Source organism: Amblyomma americanum, chromosome 9 (assembly GCF_052857255.1).
Source record: "Amblyomma americanum isolate KBUSLIRL-KWMA chromosome 9, ASM5285725v1, whole genome shotgun sequence".
NCBI classification, from domain to species: domain Eukaryota; kingdom Metazoa; phylum Arthropoda; class Arachnida; order Ixodida; family Ixodidae; genus Amblyomma; species Amblyomma americanum.
This window is the reverse complement of record NC_135505.1, coordinates 15322067-15345987: the sequence shown is the minus strand read 5'-3', so window position 1 is coordinate 15345987 and position 23921 is coordinate 15322067. Positions and strand designations below refer to the sequence as shown.

General features: G+C 46.5%; 1 protein-coding gene across 1 annotated transcript in view; it reads left to right on the top strand.

Annotated features, from left to right (window-relative positions):
* Positions 1 to 7586: 7586 nt before the first annotated feature.
* The window catches only part of LOC144105445 (uncharacterized), a 149397-nt gene continuing 133062 nt past the window's right edge, over positions 7587 to 23921 (top strand). Inside the window, exons 1-2 of the mRNA XM_077638565.1 lie at positions 7587 to 8397; positions 15365 to 16132. Coding sequence (XP_077494691.1) covers positions 15701 to 16132 — 432 coding nt within the window. The 5' untranslated portion in view covers positions 7587 to 8397; positions 15365 to 15700. The remainder of the gene's footprint in view (positions 8398 to 15364; positions 16133 to 23921) is intronic.

Below are 23921 nucleotides of genomic sequence, written 5' to 3'. Positions count from 1 at the left end.
GATGATCGATCTGTTCAAGTAAACCGACATATGTTTGCAGCCAGAATTTACGAACTAATTGAGAAATAGATTCCTACCAAAACACCATCATTTCTAACCCTCAGGCCTCACGGTAGACAGCCCCCATAAAGCGAATATCAAACAGAAAGAAGCGGCGATATCGAACTGCTAAACCATCTACCAGTAACTCGCATTGGGATGCATTCGAAGCAGCGGCGGAGCGGGGCGGACGTCGAATAATCCGTTCGTAGCTGTGTTTTACAGTCGCAGATGCTGCAGTTTCACCGTGGCCTGTTTTCCTTGGGAAGACTGAACTCAAACACCGTTTTCAAGCATCGTTTCCACATCAGCAAGACCGAGCCAATCAACGGAAGCCGACGGCTGGGACGAAAGCTGCGGAAACTTTTGCAACGGGGGGCGTACTACGGCAGGCACTTTGCCAGCAGCGTCGGAGCGGGGCGGAGGACGTCGAATAATCCGTTCGTAGCTGTGTTTTACAGTCGCAGATGCTGCGGTGTTGCCGCGGTGCTTCGGACAGCAATTTCACCGTGGCCTGTTTTCCTTGGGAAGACTGAACTCAAACACCGTTTCCAAGCATCGTTTTCATATCAGCAAGACCGAGCCAATGAACGGAAGCCAACGGCTGGGACGAAAGCTGCGAAAACTTTTGCAACGGGGGGCGTACTACGGCAGGCACTTCGGCAGCAGCGGCGGAGCGGGGCGGAGGACGTCGAATAATCCGTTAGTAGCTGTGTTTTACAGTCGCAGATGCTGCAGTGTTGCCGCGGTGCTTCGGACAGCAATTTCACCGTGGCCTGTTTTCGTTTGGAAGACTGAACTCAAACACCGTTTTCAAGCATCGTTTCCATATCAGCAAGACCGAGCCAATCAACGGAAGCCGACGGCTGGGACGAAAGCTGCGGAAACTTTTGCAACGGGGGGCGTACTACGGCAGGCACTTTGGCAGCAGCGGCGGAGCGGGGCGGAGGACGTCGAATAATCCGTTAGTAGCTGTGTTTTACAGTCGCAGATGCTGCAGTGTTGCCGCGGTGCTTCGGACAGCAATTTTACCGTGGCCTGTTTTCGTTTGGAAGACTGAACTCAAACACCGTTTTCAAGCATCGTTTCCATATCAGCAAGACCGAGCCAATCAACGGAAGCCAACGGCTGGGACGAAAGCTGCGAAAACTTTTGCAACGGGGGGCGTACTACGGCAGGCACTTCGGCAGCAGCGGCGGAGCGGGGCGGAGGACGTCGAATAATCCGTTAGTAGCTGTGTTTTACAGTCGCAGATGCTGCAGTGTTGCCGCGGTGCTTCGGACAGCAATTTCACCGTGGCCTGTTTTCGTTTGGAAGACTGAACTCAAACACCGTTTTCAAGCATCGTTTCCATATCAGCAAGACCGAGCCAATCAACGGAAGCCGACGGCTGGGACGAAAGCTGCGGAAACTTTTGCAACGGGGGGCATACTACGGCAGGCACTTTGGCAGCAGCGGCGGAGCGGGGCGGAGGACGTCGAATAATCCGTTCGTAGCTGTGTTTTACAGTCGCAGATGCTGCAGTGTTGCCGCGGTGCTTCGGACAGCAATTTCACCGTGGCCTGTTTTCCTTGGGAAGACTGAACTCAAACACCGTTTCCAAGCATCGTTTCCATATCAGCAAGACCGAGCCAATCAACGGAAGCCGACGGCTGGGACGAAAGCTGCGGAAACCTTTGCAACGGGGGGCATACTACGGCAGGCACTTTGGCAGCAGCGGAGGAGCGGGGCGGAGAGGGGCAGAGCGGGGCGAAGGACGTCGAATAATCCGTTCGTAGCTGTGTTTTACAGTCGCAGATGCTGCAATGTTGCCGCGGTGCTTCGGACAGCAATTTCACCGTGGCCTGTTTTCCTTGGGAAGACTGAACTCAAACACCGTTTCCAAGCATCGTTTCCATATCAGCAAGACCGAGCCAATCAACGGAAGCCGACGGCTGGGACGAAAGCTGCGGAAACCTTTGCAACGGGGGGCGTTCTACGGCAGGCACTTTGGCAGCAGCGGAGGAGCGGGGCGGAGAGGGGCAGAGCGGGGCGGAGGACGTCGAATAATCCGTTCGTAGCTGTGTTTTACAGTCGCCGATGCTGCAGTGTTGCCACGGTGATTCAGACAGCAATTTCACCGTGGCCTGTTTTCCTTGGGAAGACTGAACTCAAACACGGTTCTCAAGCATCATTTCCATATCAGCAAGACCGAGCCAATCAACGGAAGCCGACAGCTGGGACAAAAGCTGCGGAAACTTTTGCAACGGGGGGCGTACTACGCAGGCACTTTGGCAGCAGCGGCGGAGCGGGGCCGAGGACGTCGAATAATCCGTTCTTCGCTGTGTTTTACAGTCGCAGATGCTGCAGTGTTTCCGCGGTGCTTCTGACAAGAATTTCACCGTGGCCTGTTTTCCTTGAGAAGACTGAACTCAAACGCCGTTTTCAAGCATCGTTTCCATATCTGCAAGACCGAGCCAATCAACGGAAGCCGACGGCTGGGACGAAAGCTGCGGAAACTTTTGCAACGGGGGGCATACTACGGCAGGCACTTTGGCAGCAGCGGCGGAGCGGGGCGGAGGACATCGAATAATGCGTTCTTCGCTGTGTTTTACAGTCGCAGATGCTGCAGTGTTTCCGCGGTGCTTCGGACAAGAATTTCACCGTGGCCTGTTTTCCTTGGGAAGACTGAACTCAAACACCGTTTTCAAGCATCGTTTTCATATCAGCAAGACCGAGGCAATCAACAGAAGCCGACGGCTGGGACGAAAGCTGTGGAAACTTTTGCAACGGGGGGCATACTACGACAGGCACTTTGGCAGCAGCGGCGGAGCGGGGCGGAGGACGTCGAATAATCTGTTCTTCGCTGTGTTTTACAGTCGAAGATGCTGCAGTGTTTCCGCGGTGCTTCGGACAGGAATTTCACCGTGGCCTGTTTTCCTTGAGAAGACTGAACTCAAACACCGTTTTCAAGCATCGTTTCCATATCAGCAAGACCGAGCCAATCAACGGAAGCCGACGGCTGGGACGAAAGCTGCGGAAACTTTTGCAACGGGGGGCATACTACGGCAGGCACTTTGGCAGCAGCGGGGGTGCGGGGCGGAGGACATCGAATAATGCGTTCTTCGCTGTGTTTTACAGTCGCAGATGCTGCAGTGTTTCCGCGGTGCTTCGGACAAGAATTTCACCGTGGCCTGCTTTCCTTGTGAAGACTGAACTCAAACACCGTTTTCAAGCATCGTTTCCATATCAGCAAGACCGAGCCAATCAACGGAAGCCGACGGCTGGGACGAAAGCTGCGGAAACTTTTGCAACGGGGGGCGTGCTACGGCAGGTACATTGGCAGCAGCGGCGGAGCGGGGCGGAGGACGTCGAATAATCTGTTCTTCGCTGTGTTTTACAGTCGAAGATGCTGCAGTGTTTCCGCGGTGCTTCGGACAGGAATTTCACCGTGGCCTGTTTTCCTTGGGAAGACTGAACTCAAACACCGTTTTCAAGCATCGTTTCCATATCAGCAAGACCGAGCCAATCAACGGAAGCCGACGGCTGGGACGAAAGCTGCGGAAACTTTTGCAACGGGGGGCGTGCTACGGCAGGTACATTGGCAGCAGCGGCGGAGCGGGGCGGAGGACGTCGAATAATCTGTTCTTCGCTGTGTTTTACAGTCGAAGATGCTGCAGTGTTTCCGCGGTGCTTCGGACAGGAATTTCACCGTGGCCTGTTTTCCTTGGGAAGACTGAACTCAAACACCGTTTTCAAGCATCGTTTCCATATCAGCAAGACCGAGCCAATCAACGGAAGCCGACGGCTGGGACGAAAGCTGCGGAAACTTTTGCAACGGGGGGCATACTACGGCAGGCACTTTGGCAGCAGCGGCGGAGCGGGGCCGAGGACGTCGAATAATCCGTTCTTCGCTGTGTTTTACAGTCGCAGATGCTGCAGTGTTTCCGCGGTGCTTCGGACAAGAATTTCACCGTAGCCTGTTTTCCTTGGGAAGACTGAACTCGAACACCGTTTTCAAGCATCGTTTCCATATCAGCAAGACCGAGCCAATCAACGGAAGCCGACGGCTAGGACGAAAGCTGCGGAAACTTTTGCAACGGGGGGCGTGCTACGGCAGGTACATTGGCAGCAGCGGCGGAGCGGGGCGGAGGACGTCGAATAATCTGTTCTTCGCTGTGTTTTACAGTCGAAGATGCTGCAGTGTTTCCGCGGTGCTTCGGACAGGAATTTCACCGTGGCCTGTTTTCCTTGGGAAGACTGAACTCAAACACCGTTTTCAAGCATCGTTTCCATATCAGCAAGACCGAGCCAATCAACGGAAGCCGACGGCTGGGACGAAAGCTGCGGAAACTTTTGCAACGGGGGGCATACTACGGCAGGCACTTTGGCAGCAGCGGCGGAGCGGGGCCGAGGACGTCGAATAATCCGTTCTTTGCTGTGTTTTACAATCGCAGATGCTGCAGTGTTTCCGCGGTGCTTCGGACAAGAATTTCACCGTGGCCTGTTTTCCTTGGGAAGACTGAACTCAAACACCGTTTTCAAGCATCGTTTCCATATCAGCAAGACCGAGCCAATCAACAGACGCCGACAGTTGGGACGAAAACTGCGGTAACGTTTGCAACGGGGGGCGTACTACGGCAGGCACTTTGGCAGCAGCGGCGGAGCGGGGCCGAGGACGTCGAATAATCCGTTCTTCGCTGTGTTTTACAGTCGCAGATGCTGCAGTGTTTCCGAGATGCTTCTGACAAGAATTTCACCGTGGCCTGTTTTCCTTGGGAAGACTGAACTCAAACACCGTTTTCAAGCATCGTTTCCATATCAGCAAGACCGAGCCAATCAACGGAAGCCGATGGCTGGGACGAAAGCTGTGGAAACTTTTGCAACGGGGGGCATACTACGGCAGGCACTTTGGCAGCAGCGGCGGAGCGGGGCGGAGGACGTCGAATAATCTGTTCTTCGCTGTGTTTTACAGCCGAAGATGCTGCAGTGTTTCCGCGGTGCTTCGGACAGGAATTTCACCGTGGCCTGTTTTCCTTGGGAAGACTGAACTCAAACACCGTTTTCAAGCATCGTTTCCATATCAGCAAGACCGAGCCAATCAACGGAAGCCGACGGCTGGGACGAAAGCTGCGGAATCTTTTGCAACGGGGGGCATACTACGGCAGGCACTTTGGCAGCAGCGGGGGTGCGGGGCGGAGGACATCGAATAATGCGTTCTTCGCTGTGTTTTACAGTCGCAGATGCTGCAGTGTTTCCGCGGTGCTTCGGACAAGAATTTCACCGTGGCCTGTTTTCCTTGTGAAGACTGAACTCAAACACCGTTTTCAAGCATCGTTTCCATATCAGCAAGACCGAGCCAATCAACGGAAGCCGAAGGCTGGGACGAAAGCTGCGGAAACTTTTGCAACGGGGGGCGTGCTACGGCAGGTACATTGGCAGCAGCGGCGGAGCGGGGCGGAGGACGTCGAATAATCTGTTCTTCGCTGTGTTTTACAGTCGAAGATGCTGCAGTGTTTCCGCGGTGCTTCGGACAGGAATTTCACCGTGGCCTGTTTTCCTTGGGAAGACTGAACTCAAACACCGTTTTCAAGCATCGTTTCCATATCAGCAAGACCGAGCCAATCAACGGAAGCCGACGGCTGGGACGAAAGCTGCGGAAACTTTTGCAACGGGGGGCGTGCTACGGCAGGTACATTGGCAGCAGCGGCGGAGCGGGGCGGAGGACGTCGAATAATCTGTTCTTCGCTGTGTTTTACAGTCGAAGATGCTGCAGTGTTTCCGCGGTGCTTCGGACAGGAATTTCACCGTGGCCTGTTTTCCTTGGGAAGACTGAACTCAAACACCGTTTTCAAGCATCGTTTCCATATCAGCAAGACCGAGCCAATCAACGGAAGCCGACGGCTGGGACGAAAGCTGCGGAAACTTTTGCAACGGGGGTCATACTACGGCAGGCACTTTGGCAGCAGCGGCGGAGCGGGGCCGAGGACGTCGAATAATCCGTTCTTCGCTGTGTTTTACAGTCGCAGATGCTGCAGTGTTTCCGCGGTGCTTCGGACAAGAATTTCACCGTGGCCTGTTTTCCTTGGGAAGACTGAACTCGAACACCGTTTTCAAGCATCGTTTCCATATCAGCAAGACCGAGCCAATCAACGGAAGCCGACGGCTGGGACGAAAGCTGCGGAAACTTTTGCAACGGGGGGCGTGCTACGGCAGGCACATTGGCAGCAGCGGCGGAGCGGGGCGGAGGACGTCGAATAATCTGTTCTTTGCTGTGTTTTACAATCGCAGATGCTGCAGTGTTTCCGCGGTGCTTCGGACAAGAATTTCACCGTGGCCTGTTTTCCTTGGGAAGACTGAACTCAAACACCGTTTTCAAGCATCGTTTCCATATCAGCAAGACCGAGCCAATCAACAGAAGCCGACAGTTGGGACGAAAACTGCGGTAACTTTTGCAACGGGGGGCGTACTACGGCAGGCACTTTGGCAGCAGCGGCGGAGCGGGGCCGAGGACGTCGAATAATCCGTTCTTCGCTGTGTTTTACAGTCGCAGATGCTGCAGTGTTTCCGAGATGCTTCTGACAAGAATTTCACCGTGGCCTGTTTTCCTTGGGAAGACTGAACTCAAACACCGTTTTCAAGCATCGTTTCCATATCAGCAAGACCGAGCCAATCAACGGAAGCCGACGGCTGGGACGAAAGCTGCGGAAACTTTTGCAACGGGGGGCATACTACGGCAGGCACTTTGGCAGCAGCGGCGGAGCGGGGCGGAGGACATCGAATAATGCGTTCTTCGCTGTGTTTTACAGTCGCAGATGCTGCAGTGTTTCCGCGGTGCTTCAGACAGGAATTTCACCGTGGCCAGATTTCCTTGGGTAGACTGAACTCAAACACCGTTTTCAAGCATCGTTTTCATATCAGCAAGACCGAGCCAATCAACGGAAGCCGACGGCTGGGACGAAAGCTGCGGAAACTTTTGCAACGGGGGGCATACTACGGCAGGCACTTTGGCAGCAGCGGCGGAGCGGGGCGGAGGACATCGAATAATGCGTTCTTCGCTGTGTTTTACAGTCGCAGATGCTGCAGTGTTTCCGCGGTGCTTCGGACAAGAATTTCACCGTGGCCTGTTTTCCTTGGGAAGACTGAACTCAAACACCGTTTTCAAGCATCGTTTCCATATCAGCAAGACCGAGCCAATCAACGGAAGCCGACGGCTGGGACGAAAGCTGCGGAATCTTTTGCAACGGGGGGCGTGCTACGGCAGGCACATTGGCAGCAGCGGCGGAGCGGGGCGGAGGACGTCGAATAATCTGTTCTTCGCTGTGTTTTACAGTCGCAGATGCTGCAGTGTTTCCGCGGTGCTTCGGACAAGAATTTCACCGTGGCCTGTTTTCCTTGGGAAGACTGAACTCAAACACCGTTTTCAAGCATCGTTTCTATATCAGCAAGACCGAGCGAATCAACAGAAGCCGACAGTTGGGACGAAAACTGCGGTAACTTTTGCAACGGGGGGCGTACTACGGCAGGCACTTTGGCAGCAGCGGGGGTGCGGGGCGGAGGACATCGAATAATGCGTTCTTCGCTGTGTTTTACAGTCGCAGATGCTGCAGTGTTTCCGCGGTGCTTCGGACAAGAATTTCACCGTGGCCTGTTTTCCTTGGGAAGACTGAACTCAAGCACAGTTTTCAAGCATCGTTTCCATATCAGCAAGACCGAGCCAATCAACGGAAGCCGACGGCTGGGACGAAAGCTGCGGAAACTTTTGCAACGGGGGGCATACTACGGCAGGCACTTTGGCAGCAGCGGCGGAGCGGGGCGGAGGACATCGAATAATGCGTTCTTCGCTGTGTTTTACAGTCGCAGATGCTGCAGTGTTTCCGCGGTGCTTCGAACAGGAAATTCACCGTGGCCAGATTTCCTTGGGTAGACTGAACTCAAACACCATTTTCAAGCGTCGTTTCCATATCAGCAAGACCGAGCCAATCAACAGAAGCCGACAGTTGGGACGAAAGCTGCGGTAACTTTTGCAACGGGGGGCGTACTACGGCAGGCACTTTGGCAGCAGCGGCGGAGCGGGGCCGAGGACGTCGAATAATCCGTTCTTCGCTGTGTTTTACAGTCGCAGATGCTGCAGTGTTTCCGCGGTGCTTCGGACAAGAATTTCACCGTGGCCTGTTTTCCTTGAGAAGACTGAACTCAAGCACCGTTTTCAAGCATCGTTTTCATATCAGCAAGACCGAGCCAATCAACGGAAGCCGACGGCGGTGATGAAAGCTGCGGAAACTTTTTGCAACTGGGGGCGTACTACGCCAGGCAGTTTTGCAGCAGCGGCGGAGCGGGGCGGACGTCGAATAATCCGTTCTTCGCTGTGTTTTACAGGTTGGTGAAACCTTTTCATATTAAGTTCGTGCATGTCGCTTAGCTACTGCCGCTGCTGCCAACTTGCTAGTCGATATTGGTCACCATGACGCGGTGTTGCAAATGCCGCGAAAAACTAAAGATTGACGATAACGCCATAACATGAGGCAGAGTGTGCATTTTGTTTTCATGGCGCGATATGTTCAGGCGTCAGTGAAACGACATTTGCTTCAGAACTAGGGTCGACTAAGAAGGCTTGGGAGTGTGAAGCCTGTAAACGTTCGAGTGGATGCAGGGGTGACGCCTCAAACGGTGACACGAATGTTGATGCCGACCTGAAAGTCCTTATTGTGGAAATGAACAGGAAATCGGCTTCCCTTCTCCCTCTTACTGAAAAGCTAGATGCAGTAGAGAGCTCAATCCAGATGCTGCATGAAGAGTTTGCAACTATTAAGGAGCGTCTTGATACGCAGGATAAGGAAATCAAAGGAATTAAAGGCAGATTTGACAAGCTCGAAAAAGATGCAGACTCAAGAGATATAACTCAGTTAAAACTCAGTGCCCGTGACTTAATATGGCGCAGCAGGCGCTTGAACATCGAGATTCATGGCATTCCTGAGGCGGAAGGAGAGGGCCTCTTGTGAAAAGTCAACGAAGTGGCGGACAAGATTGGCATGTCACCATCTCACTGAGGCGGACACCCTCGCACTTTATAGAATGTCGGCGAAACCAGGAAAGACAAAAGGTATGATCGCCCGTTTTTTAAGGCAGGACCTTCGAGACGCTTGGCTGCAGAAAAGGGTGGTTCTTAAGGACAAAGGCGACTCGGTGTACATCACAAAAAACATGACTAACTATTCGAGAATGTTGTTGCAAGCCACAAAAGAGTGGGCTAAACAGGCTGGCTTTGCACATGTGTGGCATGTCAATGGGAAAATTTTGGTGCGTAGGAAGAGTGGTGATGGCGCTATAGTTATCGAGAGCTTAAGTGATCTCTCCACACCTTGTAGCTAAATGCCTTATCGTGTAGTCGGGAACCCGTGACCCTTATCTTGAAATGGCGCACCTAGGGCACGTTACATTAGAAGAACTCTTAAGAGAGCTTGGTGGTCAGGCACATGGCTATATTCGTTGTTTTCACTTAAATGCACAGTCTGTGTTCAACAAGGTCGCTGAACTAGAATCTTTGTTAAAAAAGCTTGAGAAATGTCTTGATGTTCTGATGATAACAGAAACAGGGAAATCAAGCAGTTGTGACACTTTTGTCCTTTCTAACATGAGAAATTTTTTCTGTTAATAGAACCACTCGTCGCGGTGGTGGTGTGTCTCTGCTTGTAACCTCTCTCCTACAGCCTGCCTTGCTTTCAGAATTTTCTTGTGTCAGAGGTAATTTTGAGATTATTTGTCTGCAAATGAAAGACGCTGTATTTGCAACTTCTTATCGCCCTCCGGATGGTTCTCTTCTTGAATTTCTTTGTTTTTTAGATAATTTACTTTCATTTGTTAACCGAAATTGGCACAGTGCGATACTTGCCGGTGATTTTAATGTTGATATGAGCAGCAATAGTACGAAAAAAACAGATTTTGAAAATGTATTGCTATCTAATGGCTGTATAAACCATATTGTTTCTCCCACACGACTAACGACGTCCACGCAAACAATTCTAGATTTATAATAACAAGTTATGATGCTAACCTTGTCAGTACCGGTGTTCTTACTTATCCTATTTGTCATCACTTGCCTGTGTTTTGTAGCATAAAATTTAGTACTCGGCGAATCTTCCACCATAAAGTGTTTAATATTTATCAGCCTTTTACACCTACCCTTTTAGAAGCTTTTTATCATGAGTTGGAAACAGATTGCGGGGACAACGTCCTTCAAGCAACAAAAGCGCACGTAGCTTATGATGCCTTCTTGAGTTTGTTTCTTTCGGTATACCAACGTCACTTCGTTTTCAAACGCCATACGGGTAATAATAGATGTAGAAAACCATGGGTGACAAAGAACCTATGGAAGAAGATTAAAAAGAAAGAACGTCTGTTTAAAACATTTATGTGCACTCGTACAGCATCTGATCCCGCTGCGTTTAAAAAATTTCGTAATGACTTGACTAAGCAGTTAAGAAAAGCAAGGGACCTGCACTATCCAATATGTTAGGTTCCAACGTAAAGCGCAATGTGGAACAGCTTAAACGCACTGATGGGTCAGATTGAGAAAATACAGATAGTTGAAATTTTTCACGAAGTACAGAAATTAAAATGATAAGAAGGGGTAAATATTTTTATTTTTAATCACAACTTTTTAACATAGATTTTGCTAAAAACCAGACATCATACAGAACTTCAGGGCAGGAAAACTCTAGCACAATATTTTTTCATCCAACAGATGCAAATGAAGTGTGTTCTGTTTATTCTTTGATTTAAATAATTCTCATAGTGTTGATGCTGACGGTACACAAATAAGACCCGTCGAGTATTTGATACGCATAATCAGCCCCATTCTAGCACATATTTTAATCTCTGCATTTCTACAGCTGTTTTCCTACAAAATTTCAAGTCGCCCGTGTGATATCCTTATATAAAAAGGTGATAAAAATGTTGTATTTAACTACAGACCGGTGTCAATTCTACCTGCCTTTTCAAAAGGCCTCGAGAAAATCATCCTAGATCGATTATCACGCTTCGGCAGCAAGCAAAATATTATAACTACTTCGCAATATAGCTTCAGAAGGGAAAGGTCTACAGAGCTAGCGCTGTAGGACTATAAGGAATATATTTTAAAGCATTTTGAAGCGAAACGTACTCTTATAGATATTTTTGTTGATTTTAACCAAGCTTTCGATTATATTAGTCATACTATCCTTTTTGAAATACTGCATTTTTATGGTATACGGGGACATGTTTTGGCTGTGCCCAAAAAATGCCTATCAAGTAGATTTCAATATGCCGACATAAATGGTTTCATTTCCCACAGGAAAAAAATAAATTTCAGGAGTCCCACAGACTAGCATTTTAGGCCCTGTCCTATTTAATTTGTATATTAGCAATATTGTATACATCTGCTCAGATACCAAGTTCGTTATGTATGCCGACGAGACGAGTGCTTTGGTGTCATCACGTTCTGAAGCTGAAGGAATTACTAAAGCAAATATTTTTCTGCAAAAGTTCGACTCGTGGACTTCAAGCAATCAATTAAAACTTAACGCAAACAAAACAAAGGTGGTAGCTTTTCGACCAAAAGGTAAACAAATTTCGTTACAAGGAACAGTAATGTTTAGATCCGCATCCATCGATGTGGTAGATGCCGTCAAGGGGTTAGGGATATACTTTACTTCAACTTTACAATGGAATGATTATGTAAACAGTCTAATCAGCAAACTGAGCTGCATAACCGGAATTTTAGATCGCAACCGCTATGCTCTTCCAAAAAAAGTTTAACTAATGGTCTACAACGCTTACTTCGTCTCCCATATAAACTACTCTCATTTAGTCTGGGGAACAACAACAAAAACTAATCTGTTGAAGCTTGAAAGGCTACAGAAAAAAATAGTAAGAATAATTGAAAGCTTTGAATACACAGCACCGTCTTCGCATAACTTTTCCTCGCTTAATATATTGAAAGTAAAAAATATATACGAATACAAATTATGCAGGCAGTACCGTTTAAAGTGTCCAACAAGAGAGTCCAGTTTTTACGAAAATGGCAGAAATAAAGCCTAATTTTCCCACCTACAGCACCAGAACTCTAGAACGCTGGAAAGTAGCAAAATGTCGCACTGGCTATAGACAACAAACACTCCGGTATAATCTTTCGCGATTATTGAATGCTGCAGAAAGAGAAGGTACTGATGTATTCAATATGTCTCTTCCTATTATGTACAAATATTTTGCTGCTCATACTCTTTTTTGTGAATCGACGCGAAGGTCTATCCTTATGTTCAATTACATTACATTGTTTTATTTTTGAAAAAAAAAAGTTTTCCAGGCGTCCAAAAACAGTGCTCTATTGAAACTTTTATTTATGCTTATTCTATTGTCTGACGCGATATAGTGCTCTTTTTCTTTTCTATTTTCTCTTTGCAACAAAAAATGTGGCATTGGTTATTCCCTCACTCTGCTTCTATGTATGTACACTGTAAGAGGGCGGAGGATTTCTCAGCCGCAAATGTACGGCTTTTTCCTCCGCCTCCTTCCACTTCTTTGTGGAAATAAAGCTTGTATGTATGTATGTATGTATGTATGTATGTATGTATGTATGTATGTATGTATGTATGTATGTATGTATGTATGTATGTATGTATGTATGTATGTATGTATGTATGTATGTATGTATGTATGTATGTATGAATGTATGAATGTATGAATGTATGTATGTATGTATGTATGTATGTATGTATGTATGTATGTATGTATGTATGTATGTATGTATGTATGTATGTATGTATGTATGTATGTATGTATGTATGTATGTATGTATGTATGTATGTATGTATGTATGTATGTAGGGCAGCGGCTTACTCCAACGTAACAGCACTAAAACAATCAAAAAGAAAAGTTTCTTGCTGCCACTTTACCATTCATTCTATCATCAAACATTAGAAAATGCTCGTGCATTATCAACCCACCAACTGACGATTTATATCACTTTGACAGACGAGTCAGGTGATCTTATACCCAGCAATCATGTTCTTGGGCCCTCAACAAAACCTCTGTAAAGATTTTTTCCCATTCTTCAGGCGTTAACCCACCTGCGGGCCACCAGTATAATTATGTAGTTATGCCTCCTATATGTATTGACATATCAGGCATTGCTAAACTTATTGACGCTTTAAGAATGTCAGTGGTCACCCGGCTACGACTGTATTAATGCCAAATCTAAGAAAAATACCTTCGCCTGTACTTCTATAATACTAACCAAAATTTTTCAGTATTCTCTTGATACCTCAACATTGCCCACACAATGGAAAATCGGGAAGGTGGTTCCATTATACTAATCAGGAAATAAAACGTAACCTGTGAATTATCGTCACATCTCGTTTACCTGTAGGTGCTGCAAATTATTTGAACATGGAATTTTTACAAACCTTGTTAATTTTCTCGAGACCAATTCTTTCTTCACACCCGCACAGCACGGTTTTGAAAATCACGCTCCCGTGATACTTTTCTCCTTCACTAAAAAGCTTCACCTTATATTGGGCTGCGAATCAGAGGCTGACTGCATTTTCCTCGACTTCTCTAAAGCTCTAGACAAGGCATATCGCCGCTTATTGCTTTTTGAGCTAAATCAACTCAACATTGCTCATAACGTTTTGAAATGGATCGAATGCTTTCTTTATAACCGATCACAGTTTGTTTCCGCTAACAACTACGATTCAGCTTTCAGTGGTGTTTACTCGGGAGTGCATCATGGGTCAGTCATTGAACCGCTTCTGTTTCTCATTTACATCAATGGTCTTCTTTTCAATGTAGCATCTAGGATTTGTATGTTTGCTGCTGATTGCATTGTTTACCGCGAAATAGTCACCCGATAATCCTAACCCTCTTCAGAGCGATCTTACCTATATTTCTACTTCTTGCAATGATTGGCTCATGAACCTGAACATTAACAAATGTAAAGTTATGCGAGTATCCCGACATGCTAACACTCCTTCAAGGTACTACTCAAAATAATGTCATCTTAGAGTGTGTCACTGCATATAAACACTTGGGCGTCCACATTTCTGCAGATCTCTCCTGGTCGCACCACATCTAGTACATTATTAACAGTGCTAACGGCATATTGGGGTTACCTACGTACGCCAAAACTTTACGAAAGCCCCGTAATCTCTTAAATAATTGCTCTACAAAACGTTAATCCGTTCAAAACTGTAATATGCGGCTGCTATATGATCACCCACCGCGGTAACTCAGTGGCTAGGGCGCTCGGCTACTGAGCCGGAGCACCCGAGTTCGAACCCGACCGCGGCCGCGTTTCGATGCAGCCGAAACGCAAAAGACGCCCGTGTGCTGTGAAATGTCAGTGCAGGTTAAAGATCTCCAGATGGTCGAAATTATTCCAGAGCACTCCATTACGGCACCTCTTTCTTCCTTTCTTCTTGCTCTCCTTCCTATATCCCTTTCCTTACGGCGCGGTTCGAGTGTCCACCGAGATACGAGAGACAGTTACTGCGCCCTTATTTTCCTTAAAAACCAATTTTCAATTTTATATGAGATCCCCACCACGAAAAACTAATTATTTCGCTGGAGGTTCTCCAAAATAATGTCGCGTGTTTTATTTTATTTAACTTTAATCGACGCGAAAGTGTTACCAACATGAAAACTTACCTCTCTTTATAGCCATTAGCATGCCGCAGGAAAATAATATCTCAGTCTTTTTCATAAATTGCGGCATCATTCCACACTACGGAACGCCTTCATTGCTCCTCCCCACTACGTTACAAACCGCCCCTATCTTCACCACAAGGTTGGAATTTCAACATTTAACACCTGGTCAGCATTTCAGTCGTTCTTGCCTCATGCTTCACGTGAATGGGACAACCTTAGCACTGAAATTGTCGACATCAATGACGAGCATTTTCGTAACGCATTAGCTGACATTGTATAAATAGGAAAAAATCTGTAACACTCATTGTTCTTGTTTATGTATGTTTTCTGTATAACCAGTCCCCTCTTTAATGCCCATGGCCCTGTGGGTTCAATAAATAAATATTATGATGAGGTCTACGCAGTTTACTTTGGGAAGAAATATGATGTACGCAAAGGTGAAAGAGAGCAGAATGGGTGAGGAAACAGGAACAAACGCGCGAGATAAATGTATCCTAGTCGAAATGAAGACGGAATGAACATGGCCGGGACATGTAATTCGAAGGCAAGATAGTCAATGTCCCCTTCAAATAACGGAGTGGAATCCAAGAGAGCAAGTGGGCTTGGCGGCACGGAAATGATGGGCCACACTTACCCGCAAAACTTTTCCATCTTGCTTGTGCAGTTCCTCGGGCTGTGCCTTCAGGCTCCTTCCGGCGAGCCTTCCCTCGTCCTGACACCCTTCGTCAACTCCTGCTGCCGTGGTGGTTTTGCATCCTTAGAAAGCCTTCCCTGCGACCTACCACTGCATTTCTCGGACGCGCCCCGCTGCCGCGTAGCCAACGCATCTGCCGACCGCGCATCACAGCTTGCGCAGGTGTACCTTGCCCTGGATACGTCGAACTGGATAGAGCCTCGTTATCGGGATACCAGCCTCGTGACCAAGCTATCTTCACCTCAGCTCACCGTTATAAAGCCCTCCCACAGCAATGCGCCCTTCAGTGGGCTTGGCGGCACGGAAATGATGGGCCACACTTACCCGCAAAACTTTTCCATCTTGCTTGTGCAGTTCCTCGGGCTGTGCCTTCAGGCTCCTTCCGGCGAGCCTTCCCTCGTCCTGACACCCTTCGTCAACTCCTGCTGCCGTGGTGGTTTTGCATCCTTAGAAAGCCTTCCCTGCGACCTACCACTGCATTTCTCGGACGCGCCCCGCTGCCGCGTAGCCAACGCATCTGCCGACCGCGCATCACAGCTTGCGCAGGTGTACCTTGCCCTGGATACGTCGAACTTGATAGAGCCTCGTTATCGGGATACCAGCCTCGTGACCAAGCTATCTTCACCTCAGCTCACCGTTATAAAGCCCTCCCACAGCAATGCGCCCTTCAGTGGGCTTGGCGGCACGGAAATGATGGGCCACACTTACCCGCAAAACTTTCCCATCTTGCTTGTGCAGGTGAGCAATCGCCATTCTTTGTATGCAAAACGCTCTAGTAACCGCTTTTTATTTGTGCTGCCAAGCCCACACTACGCATGTAATATTGTATATGACTGTTCTTGTGTGATATCTGACTTGCTCTTGATGGCCGGTGATATCGAGTCCAACCCTGGGCCTAACACTCAGCCATCTGCATCTGACCTGCTCAATGCCATCAAAGAAGTCCTGTCTGGGCAGTTAAGCATGCTTGTAGAGCTAAAAACCATAAAAACATCTCTCTCGGAGCACGAAAAAGCCTTCACTGAGGTGAACAGCCGTCTTTCTAAAATTGAATCAGATGTCGCCTCCTTTTCTTCAATTAAATCTGAAGTAGAGAGTATGAAGTCTACAACAGCCGAATGCAAGGCTGAGGTCGCAAAGCTGACTGCCCGGCTGGACGACGCCGAGAACCGAGCACGGAGAAATAATCTAGTGTTCTATGGAATTAAAGATTCTAAGGATGAATCATGGCAAGATTCTGAAAAAAATAATCATCGAGCACTGCAGCCAGCATCTGGACGTATCGATCGAGTCTCAGGACATAGAACGCGCCCATCGTCTTGGCGCTTTTTCACCCGACCTGTTATTGTCAAATTGGCCCACTTTAAAGACAAACCACGAGTCCTATCGTCATGCAGAAAATTTAAGGATACTGGCTACAGCGTCTCTGAGGATTATTCCCCAAACACCCGTCTTGCACGTAAACGCCTTTCTGATTATGGAAAAAGCCAAGGACAAACTTTCAAACTGCGCTATGACAGATTGGTATCCGGAAATATGTCATATGTCTTTGACCAGGCCACTAATAACGTAATTGAACTCAAACCCTAGCGACTACCTCAAAAGAAGCACGCAGTAAAACAGTCTCGCCGTTCCCAATTATCTTTTTTATTTACTAATATCTGCAGTGTGATCCCAAAACGCGATGCCTTGTGTAACCTGATCGAATCATGTTCTGCTAATGTAGTTTTATTAACCGAAACTTGGCTTACCTCTGCTATTAACGACACTGAGATATTACCCTCTCTTCCCAATTTTGATATATTCCGAACCGATCGTAACGACCGGAGGGGTGGGGGGGGGGGGGGGGGGGTTCTCATTGCCACTGATCGCAACTTACGTTGTTTACGTCTAAACATTTCAAGCCCATTAGAAATGATCTGGCTCTGCTGTTATACATGTTACCCACGTGTTTTGATTGGAATCTGCTATCGCCCTCCGAACCATGATTCCTCTTTTAATTTTTTGCTGCATGACGCCCTTAACAGACTAACAACCCTCTATTCCAATACACCTATCTTATTGTTCGGCGATTTCAACTTCCCATCTATCACTTGGTCCGATCTTGCTTCTACGCTTTCAAATACTAACCCTCCAAGTGAGTTCGTCCACACTTGCCTTACCTTCGGCTTAGATCAAATAATTGACCGTCCAACCAGAATAACACACCATTCCGCTAATATTCTCGATCTTATACTGACGTCACAACCTGATAGCTTCTCTCCGATAACTTATCTTGAAGGACTTAGCGATCACTTGGCCATTCATGCCACATTCTCTTGTCATTTTCAAAACAGCAAAAGGATAAAGAAAACGCTTACCCTTTATGATAAAGGTGACTACATCAGTCTTAACCGCGACCTCGCTACTTTTTTTAACACCTTTACATCTGGTTTTTCGCTTCGCTCCATCGAATTTAATTGGTTACTTTTTAAGTCCGAAATGCAACGCCTAATAAGCATACATGTTCCGACTATCACCATAAAAGAACGACCTGGTTCCCCATGGTATAATAAAACTTAAAAGACTAAACAACAAAAAAAATCGACTATTTCGTGCAGCTAAAGTGACTGACACGGATCTCGCCTGGAATAAATATTACACTACCGCTGCTAACTATGACACTCAGGTAGCCAAAACGAAAATTAACTTCTTCTCTAGCACATTACCTAACATGCTGCATGATAATCCAAAGCGCTTCTGGAAAACTATTAGCCCCTCTACTTCTAGCATAATTCACCTGGCAGATCATTCTGGAGTTCCTGTTTCCGAATCAGATGTTCCCAATATCTTAAATGAGACATTTTGCTCTGTATTTACTCACGAACCGCTTAATAACCTCCCTGAAGCCCCCTGTTTTCTCCATGCACCAATGGATACCATTATCCTTGAGCCGCACGGCATTGCCAAGATCATTGACGCTTTAAAAAATTCTTCATCTGCCGGTGTTGACGGCATCAACGCTAAAATTTTAAAAACCACAAAGGAACATTGTAGTGTCATGTTATCTCTCCTCTTTCAGCAGTCATTTTCTTCGTGCTCATTACCTCGTGACTGGCGGATTGGGAAGGTCATTCCAGTCTTCAAGAAAGGTAACCGATCTTCACCACGTAACTATAGGCCAATCTCATTAACCAGTGTTTGTTGTAAAATTATGGAACATATAATATATTCACACACTGCCCAGTTTTTGTCATCGCACAACTTTTTTCATCCTAATCAGCATGGTTTCCGCAAAGGTCGTTCCTGCGAAACGCAACTTACTCTCTTTCTTCATGATATACATGCATGCCTCGATCGTAACATTCTTACTGATGCCATATTCCTAGATTTTGAAAAGGCATTTGACAAAGTCCCTCACGCGCGCCTAATTCTTAAGCTATCACGACTAAACCTGCATTCCTTAGTTCTGGGCTGGATTCGGGCTTTCCTAACTCATCGCTATCAATTCGTTCATGCTAACTCTCACTCATCATCTCTCTCCCCTGTCTTGTCTGGCGTTCCCCAGGGTACTGTTTTAGGCCCTCTTCTATTTCTTATTTACATAAATGATTTACCCCTTAACATAATGTCTAACGTCCGCCTATTTGCAGATGATTGTGTTATCTACCGCCCAATAAATAATCCATCTGACATCACCACCCTTCAAGAAGATCTTGTACGCGTCGAAGAATGGTGGTGTACATGGCTGATGTCGCTTAATAGTACTAAAACGTCCCTTCTTTTTTTTCACCACCAAGGTACCACTTATACTATTAACAATATTCCTGTTGCGTCAGTTGACTCGTACGAGTACCTTGGTATCCATTTAAGTAAAGATTTAACCTGGTCTCTACACATTCACAACGTCACTAATTCAGGTAATCAAATTCTAGGGTATTTACGTCGTAACCTTTCCTCAGCCCCCTGTTCCATAAAACTTCTTTCTTACTTAACATTTGTACGTTCTAAACTAGAGTTCGCATCTGCCGCGTATGATCCCCACTATGCTAACCTTATCACCACGCTCGAAGCGGTCCAAAACCGCTTTGTCAGATTTATTTGCTCGGACTACTCTTATCACACTAGCGTATCGGCACTAAAATCACAGCTCCATCTTCCTACTCTGGCCTGTCGCCGTAAAATCGCCCGTCTTTCTTTATATCATAAATTTTATCACACTTTCCACCACGAACCTCTCCCTGTCGCACGCGCCCATCGGATTTCTCGTCGCAGTCATCCTAATGCCGTCTACCCTGAACAAGCCCGCACCGAAACATACCATCAATCTTTTTTCCTTAGAACAGCCAAAGACTGGAATGACCTTCCGTCCGAAGTGGCAACCATCATCAATCCCGTTCGCTTCAAATCCGCCATCGAAGACCATCTGTATTCATCCATTTAAAACCCTTTTGTTTGTCCACCCCTCATGTAATGTCCTTTTTGGACCTTTGAGGAAATAAATAAATAAATAAATAAATAAATAAATAAATAAATAAATAAATAAATAAATAAATGCAGCACGAATCGCAGACTTCTGACCTGCCCCTTCTGCGCCGCTACCGCTACATAGGCGACGCTAGCTCACTTCTTGCTAACTTACTCCGGACTTTGGGCGGCCAGGGTTACCACCCCAGGCGACCTCGAAACACAAGATTCTGGACACATGGGCCCCAACGTCGGGCCTTGTTGGCAATTATAGCCGACACAGGGCATATTTGCGCATTTAGAAAGCAAGTGTAGAAGGAGGCTCCATAAACTCACGTGGGAAGATGAGATTTGGCACTTCGGAGGGATAAGACAGCCACTACTGGCACAATTGGGTTAATTGGATATATGGGTTCTACAGGATGCCTTTGTTCAGCAGTAGACGTAGTTTAGCTGATGGTGATGATGCTGAATCAATTACTAATCGTGGAAATAATAGCTAAGTCAGCTGAGTGTAGCCAACATGTGAACGGATATCAATAGAGTGCTGGGATAATGGCACCGAAAAGACGTTGGCGTGACGACCGGTAAAAGTAAAAAGCAGACCCAGAAGGCAATTTATTTATTTTATTTATTTATTTATTGATACTGCAATCCCGTAGTTGGGATTTTAGCAGGGTGGGGATACAAACTAGGCAGTTTAATAAAATAGCCACCGGTAAACAAAAATAACAGTGCAAGTTGAAGCTCTTCTCCACCATTGCGAATACAATAATTAAACATATACAAGAGAACCGTGAAATAGCAAATGCAATAAAACTAGGTGATATGTTGCGAGAAAAATGTCAGCGACGGCTGCAGCACTTCATTGTTAGCGAGGTTATTCCAATCGAAAATAGTTCGTGGAAGGAATGATTCTCGCAGTTTTTGCTGTGAACTGATAAGCAGACGCAACAACGTTGTATAGACGACCACAGACCGACAGATCGAGCCGAGCGCTAAAGCCTCATGTAACATAATCAGCCATTTTAAAGCTCATTCTACGCTGACAAGGATGTATGCTAGGCATGCTGCTGTGACAAAAAAGGGTGCACATATCACAGGTTAGCAACAAAATTGCTTAAAGCCAGTAAACTGGCTATAGCATGCAACGTGAGGCCATCCCTCAGCTGTTCAAATTATCATTTAAATTAGAAAGCCATGAGAATTTTCTTTTTTTTTCTCGTGGCTGCTACCGTATCAAGCCTGTAAGCTCCACGCATTGAAAAACGCAAGACATAAAATATAAAGCTCTAGGATTCAGTAACTAATGGTCCCTTCATTGCAGAAGCATTAAAAGAAATGCCGGAAGTTCTTGTAAGAAAAAAAAACGATTACAGCATCAGGAAACTTGGAGAAGTTTGTTGACTTCTTACTGTCGACAGGCAATAAGACTCGGCACGAATGCAATGTCACCCTCTGTAAAGAGCGAAATTCAAACCCGCACGTTGCTTGCCAGTGCAGTATCGCGACCGTAGAAATTTCAGGCGTATTTTCCGATAGGCTTAAACTTTTCAGGAAATTTGTCTTATGTAAACCTCCTTCACTATTTAGAGCTTGCACTTCGATCTTGCTTAGGTACATTCGAAAAGATTGTTTTCGCGAAGCATAACTGAAAATTGCTCACATTTTCACACTCTGTCTGATACGCCGAGTATGGCAGGGTTACGCGTGTCTTCCACACTGCATAGATAAGCGAGCACCTCCCGTCTCACTTCGCTGAGCTGAGCTTCAGTACTTGCGCATCACCAGCCCTTGCCATTCAGTGACAAAAATGCTGCGAATTTTCCTGCGCATTAGCAGTGCATAAAACAGCTTTTGATGTGCATTGCTTTGCTTACAAATCTCTGTATGCCTGTATCACTCCTGCGATAAGCACTGTGGGTGACAGTAACTGAAAATTATATGTAGTAAATTCTAAAGGAAAGATGAGTGCGGCTACACTGGTCATTAACGCGAGCAGTTGCGTAGTATTTCAGGTCTTGTTTCGTCGGCATAGTGCCTATTTAGCACTATGTGACCAAGTTACTCCGTGTGGAGTTGCCGGCTGCTTCTTGTCGGTGTGCTTAGCATTCAAACCTTAACGTGCCCTACCTCGTTCACCGCGTATTCGACGCATCGCCTTTAAAACGAATGAAGTACAATGAACGCAGATACTACGGAAGCTTGGGCAAGTTGGTGTGACATTGTTTTTAAGCAGCGCAAAGGATAAAAAACGAGGCAAGTGTACAGACACAGCGCTGTGCACTTGTCTTGTCCTGTGTCCCTTGCGCTGCTGAAAAACGAAGTAAAATGCGCGCGACGACACACGTCAGCTCTGTATTTAGTATTATATGCGGACCCTCATAAAGAGATAAGCGGCCGATGTGGCTCTTAACGGTGCGATTGTGGTCCACAAAATCTTAAATCAAACTTTTGGGAGCCGACGGGTGATTTTGAAATTAACATTGTGTTCCTTTAAAATCGAACAGAAATTTAAATTGCTTGATATTTAAAACAAGTAATCGATTTTGATGAATTGAACAGATGTGCGTCCTTGCTGCGCCATGTGGCCGCCTCCACGCTAGTACGCAAACCGTGAAGTGGCGTCGAAGACCAAAAAATGAGGCGCAAACGTTGAAAGAGGCCCAGATTGTGCATGCGCGAAAACCGCCCTTGACGCACGGTACGTGCAGATCCGAGCCCTTCCTGGAACACCCGGCAGCCCGCGCCCTTTGTTGAGGGCGCCCTTTACGGAAGGGCGCAAAATGGAGACGTGAAGGTTATCCCAGAGATTAATGAAGGCCTTTTCTGCCCCCACGACGCGTGGGGAGAATTGAGGAGGACGCAGCGAGGTCTTTGTTGTTGCCGGTTTTTCGGCGGCGCTGATTTTGTTTTAACGCTTACTGCAGCAGGGAAAAAAAAAAAAACTTTTTTTCCCCCTGGAGTTTAAAAACTTCTCACTTGTGAATCTCTGCCGCAGGACCCTCGGATCCGCTTAACTATCGTCGCGACAGTTTGGTGCATTGCAGCGAATGTGCGGGTACTCATGAGTATTATAAACAAAACCGTAGCATATGCTACGGTTTTGTTTATAACATGTCTGACCAACTGGCTCCTCAGTATACTTTACTCGTGAGTACTTTTTGGGTACTTTCATTTGGTACGCATCGTGCGTCTTCAATGTTTGTCTATGCCTACATGCGGCGTCGTGAAAGTATTTAAATTAATAGAAATATAGCTTTACTCTTGCAGGCCTCAACTGTAGGTTTCTTGTGTGTTCGAGTAAATTTGATTAATGTGCGGATTTATTCAGATTAGTGGCCCCACTTACATCTAGTACGGTCTTTTTGCTGCGTTACCGCTGGAGGCACTGTGCGAAAGGTCACGGGTGTTGCCACACCAGCGAACCAGGGATTCAACGGCTGGAGCAAGTCAAGGCGAACATGAAGGAAACTTTGATCAAGAACACTGATATCTTTTACTCCAATCCTTTCTTCAAGCATACACGAAGGATAACAGGTTTGCTCGACCAACTAGAAGCAAAGGTTTAGGGCAGTGTCTGATCAAAAAGATTATAAGCAACATTCATGTAACATTGAGTTGCCAAAAAAGAAACTCTCTGAAAGAAGAATTTAGTCGTTTTTGCAGGAGCTTATTCTTAAGATTCATGTGATCCTAAGTACCGTACATCGATGAACATACAGACGGAGGCCCCAGAGCAGAAAGGCTGTATCGGGAGATTATATAAGAATTTGTAAGCACTCAAATGCAAACAAAGAAACAATAGGATTTCACAGTGAATGGACGGTAGAAACAGTACAAACAGAAAAAAAGGAAAGAAGGAACTCAGCAATATGCGTTACACAGTATTAACAGTCAGTCACGGTAAGGCCATATAAGTGATATTATATCACTTTTAAATGTATATTTTATTGCATTTAAACATACTGCAGGCCCTTTTCGGGCCAATGCCGGAGTGTTTACAAGGCATCAATTTGATGACACAGAAAAAAGCAAAAATACAAAAATACAGAGATCTTCTCTGATCCAAACGCAAAAA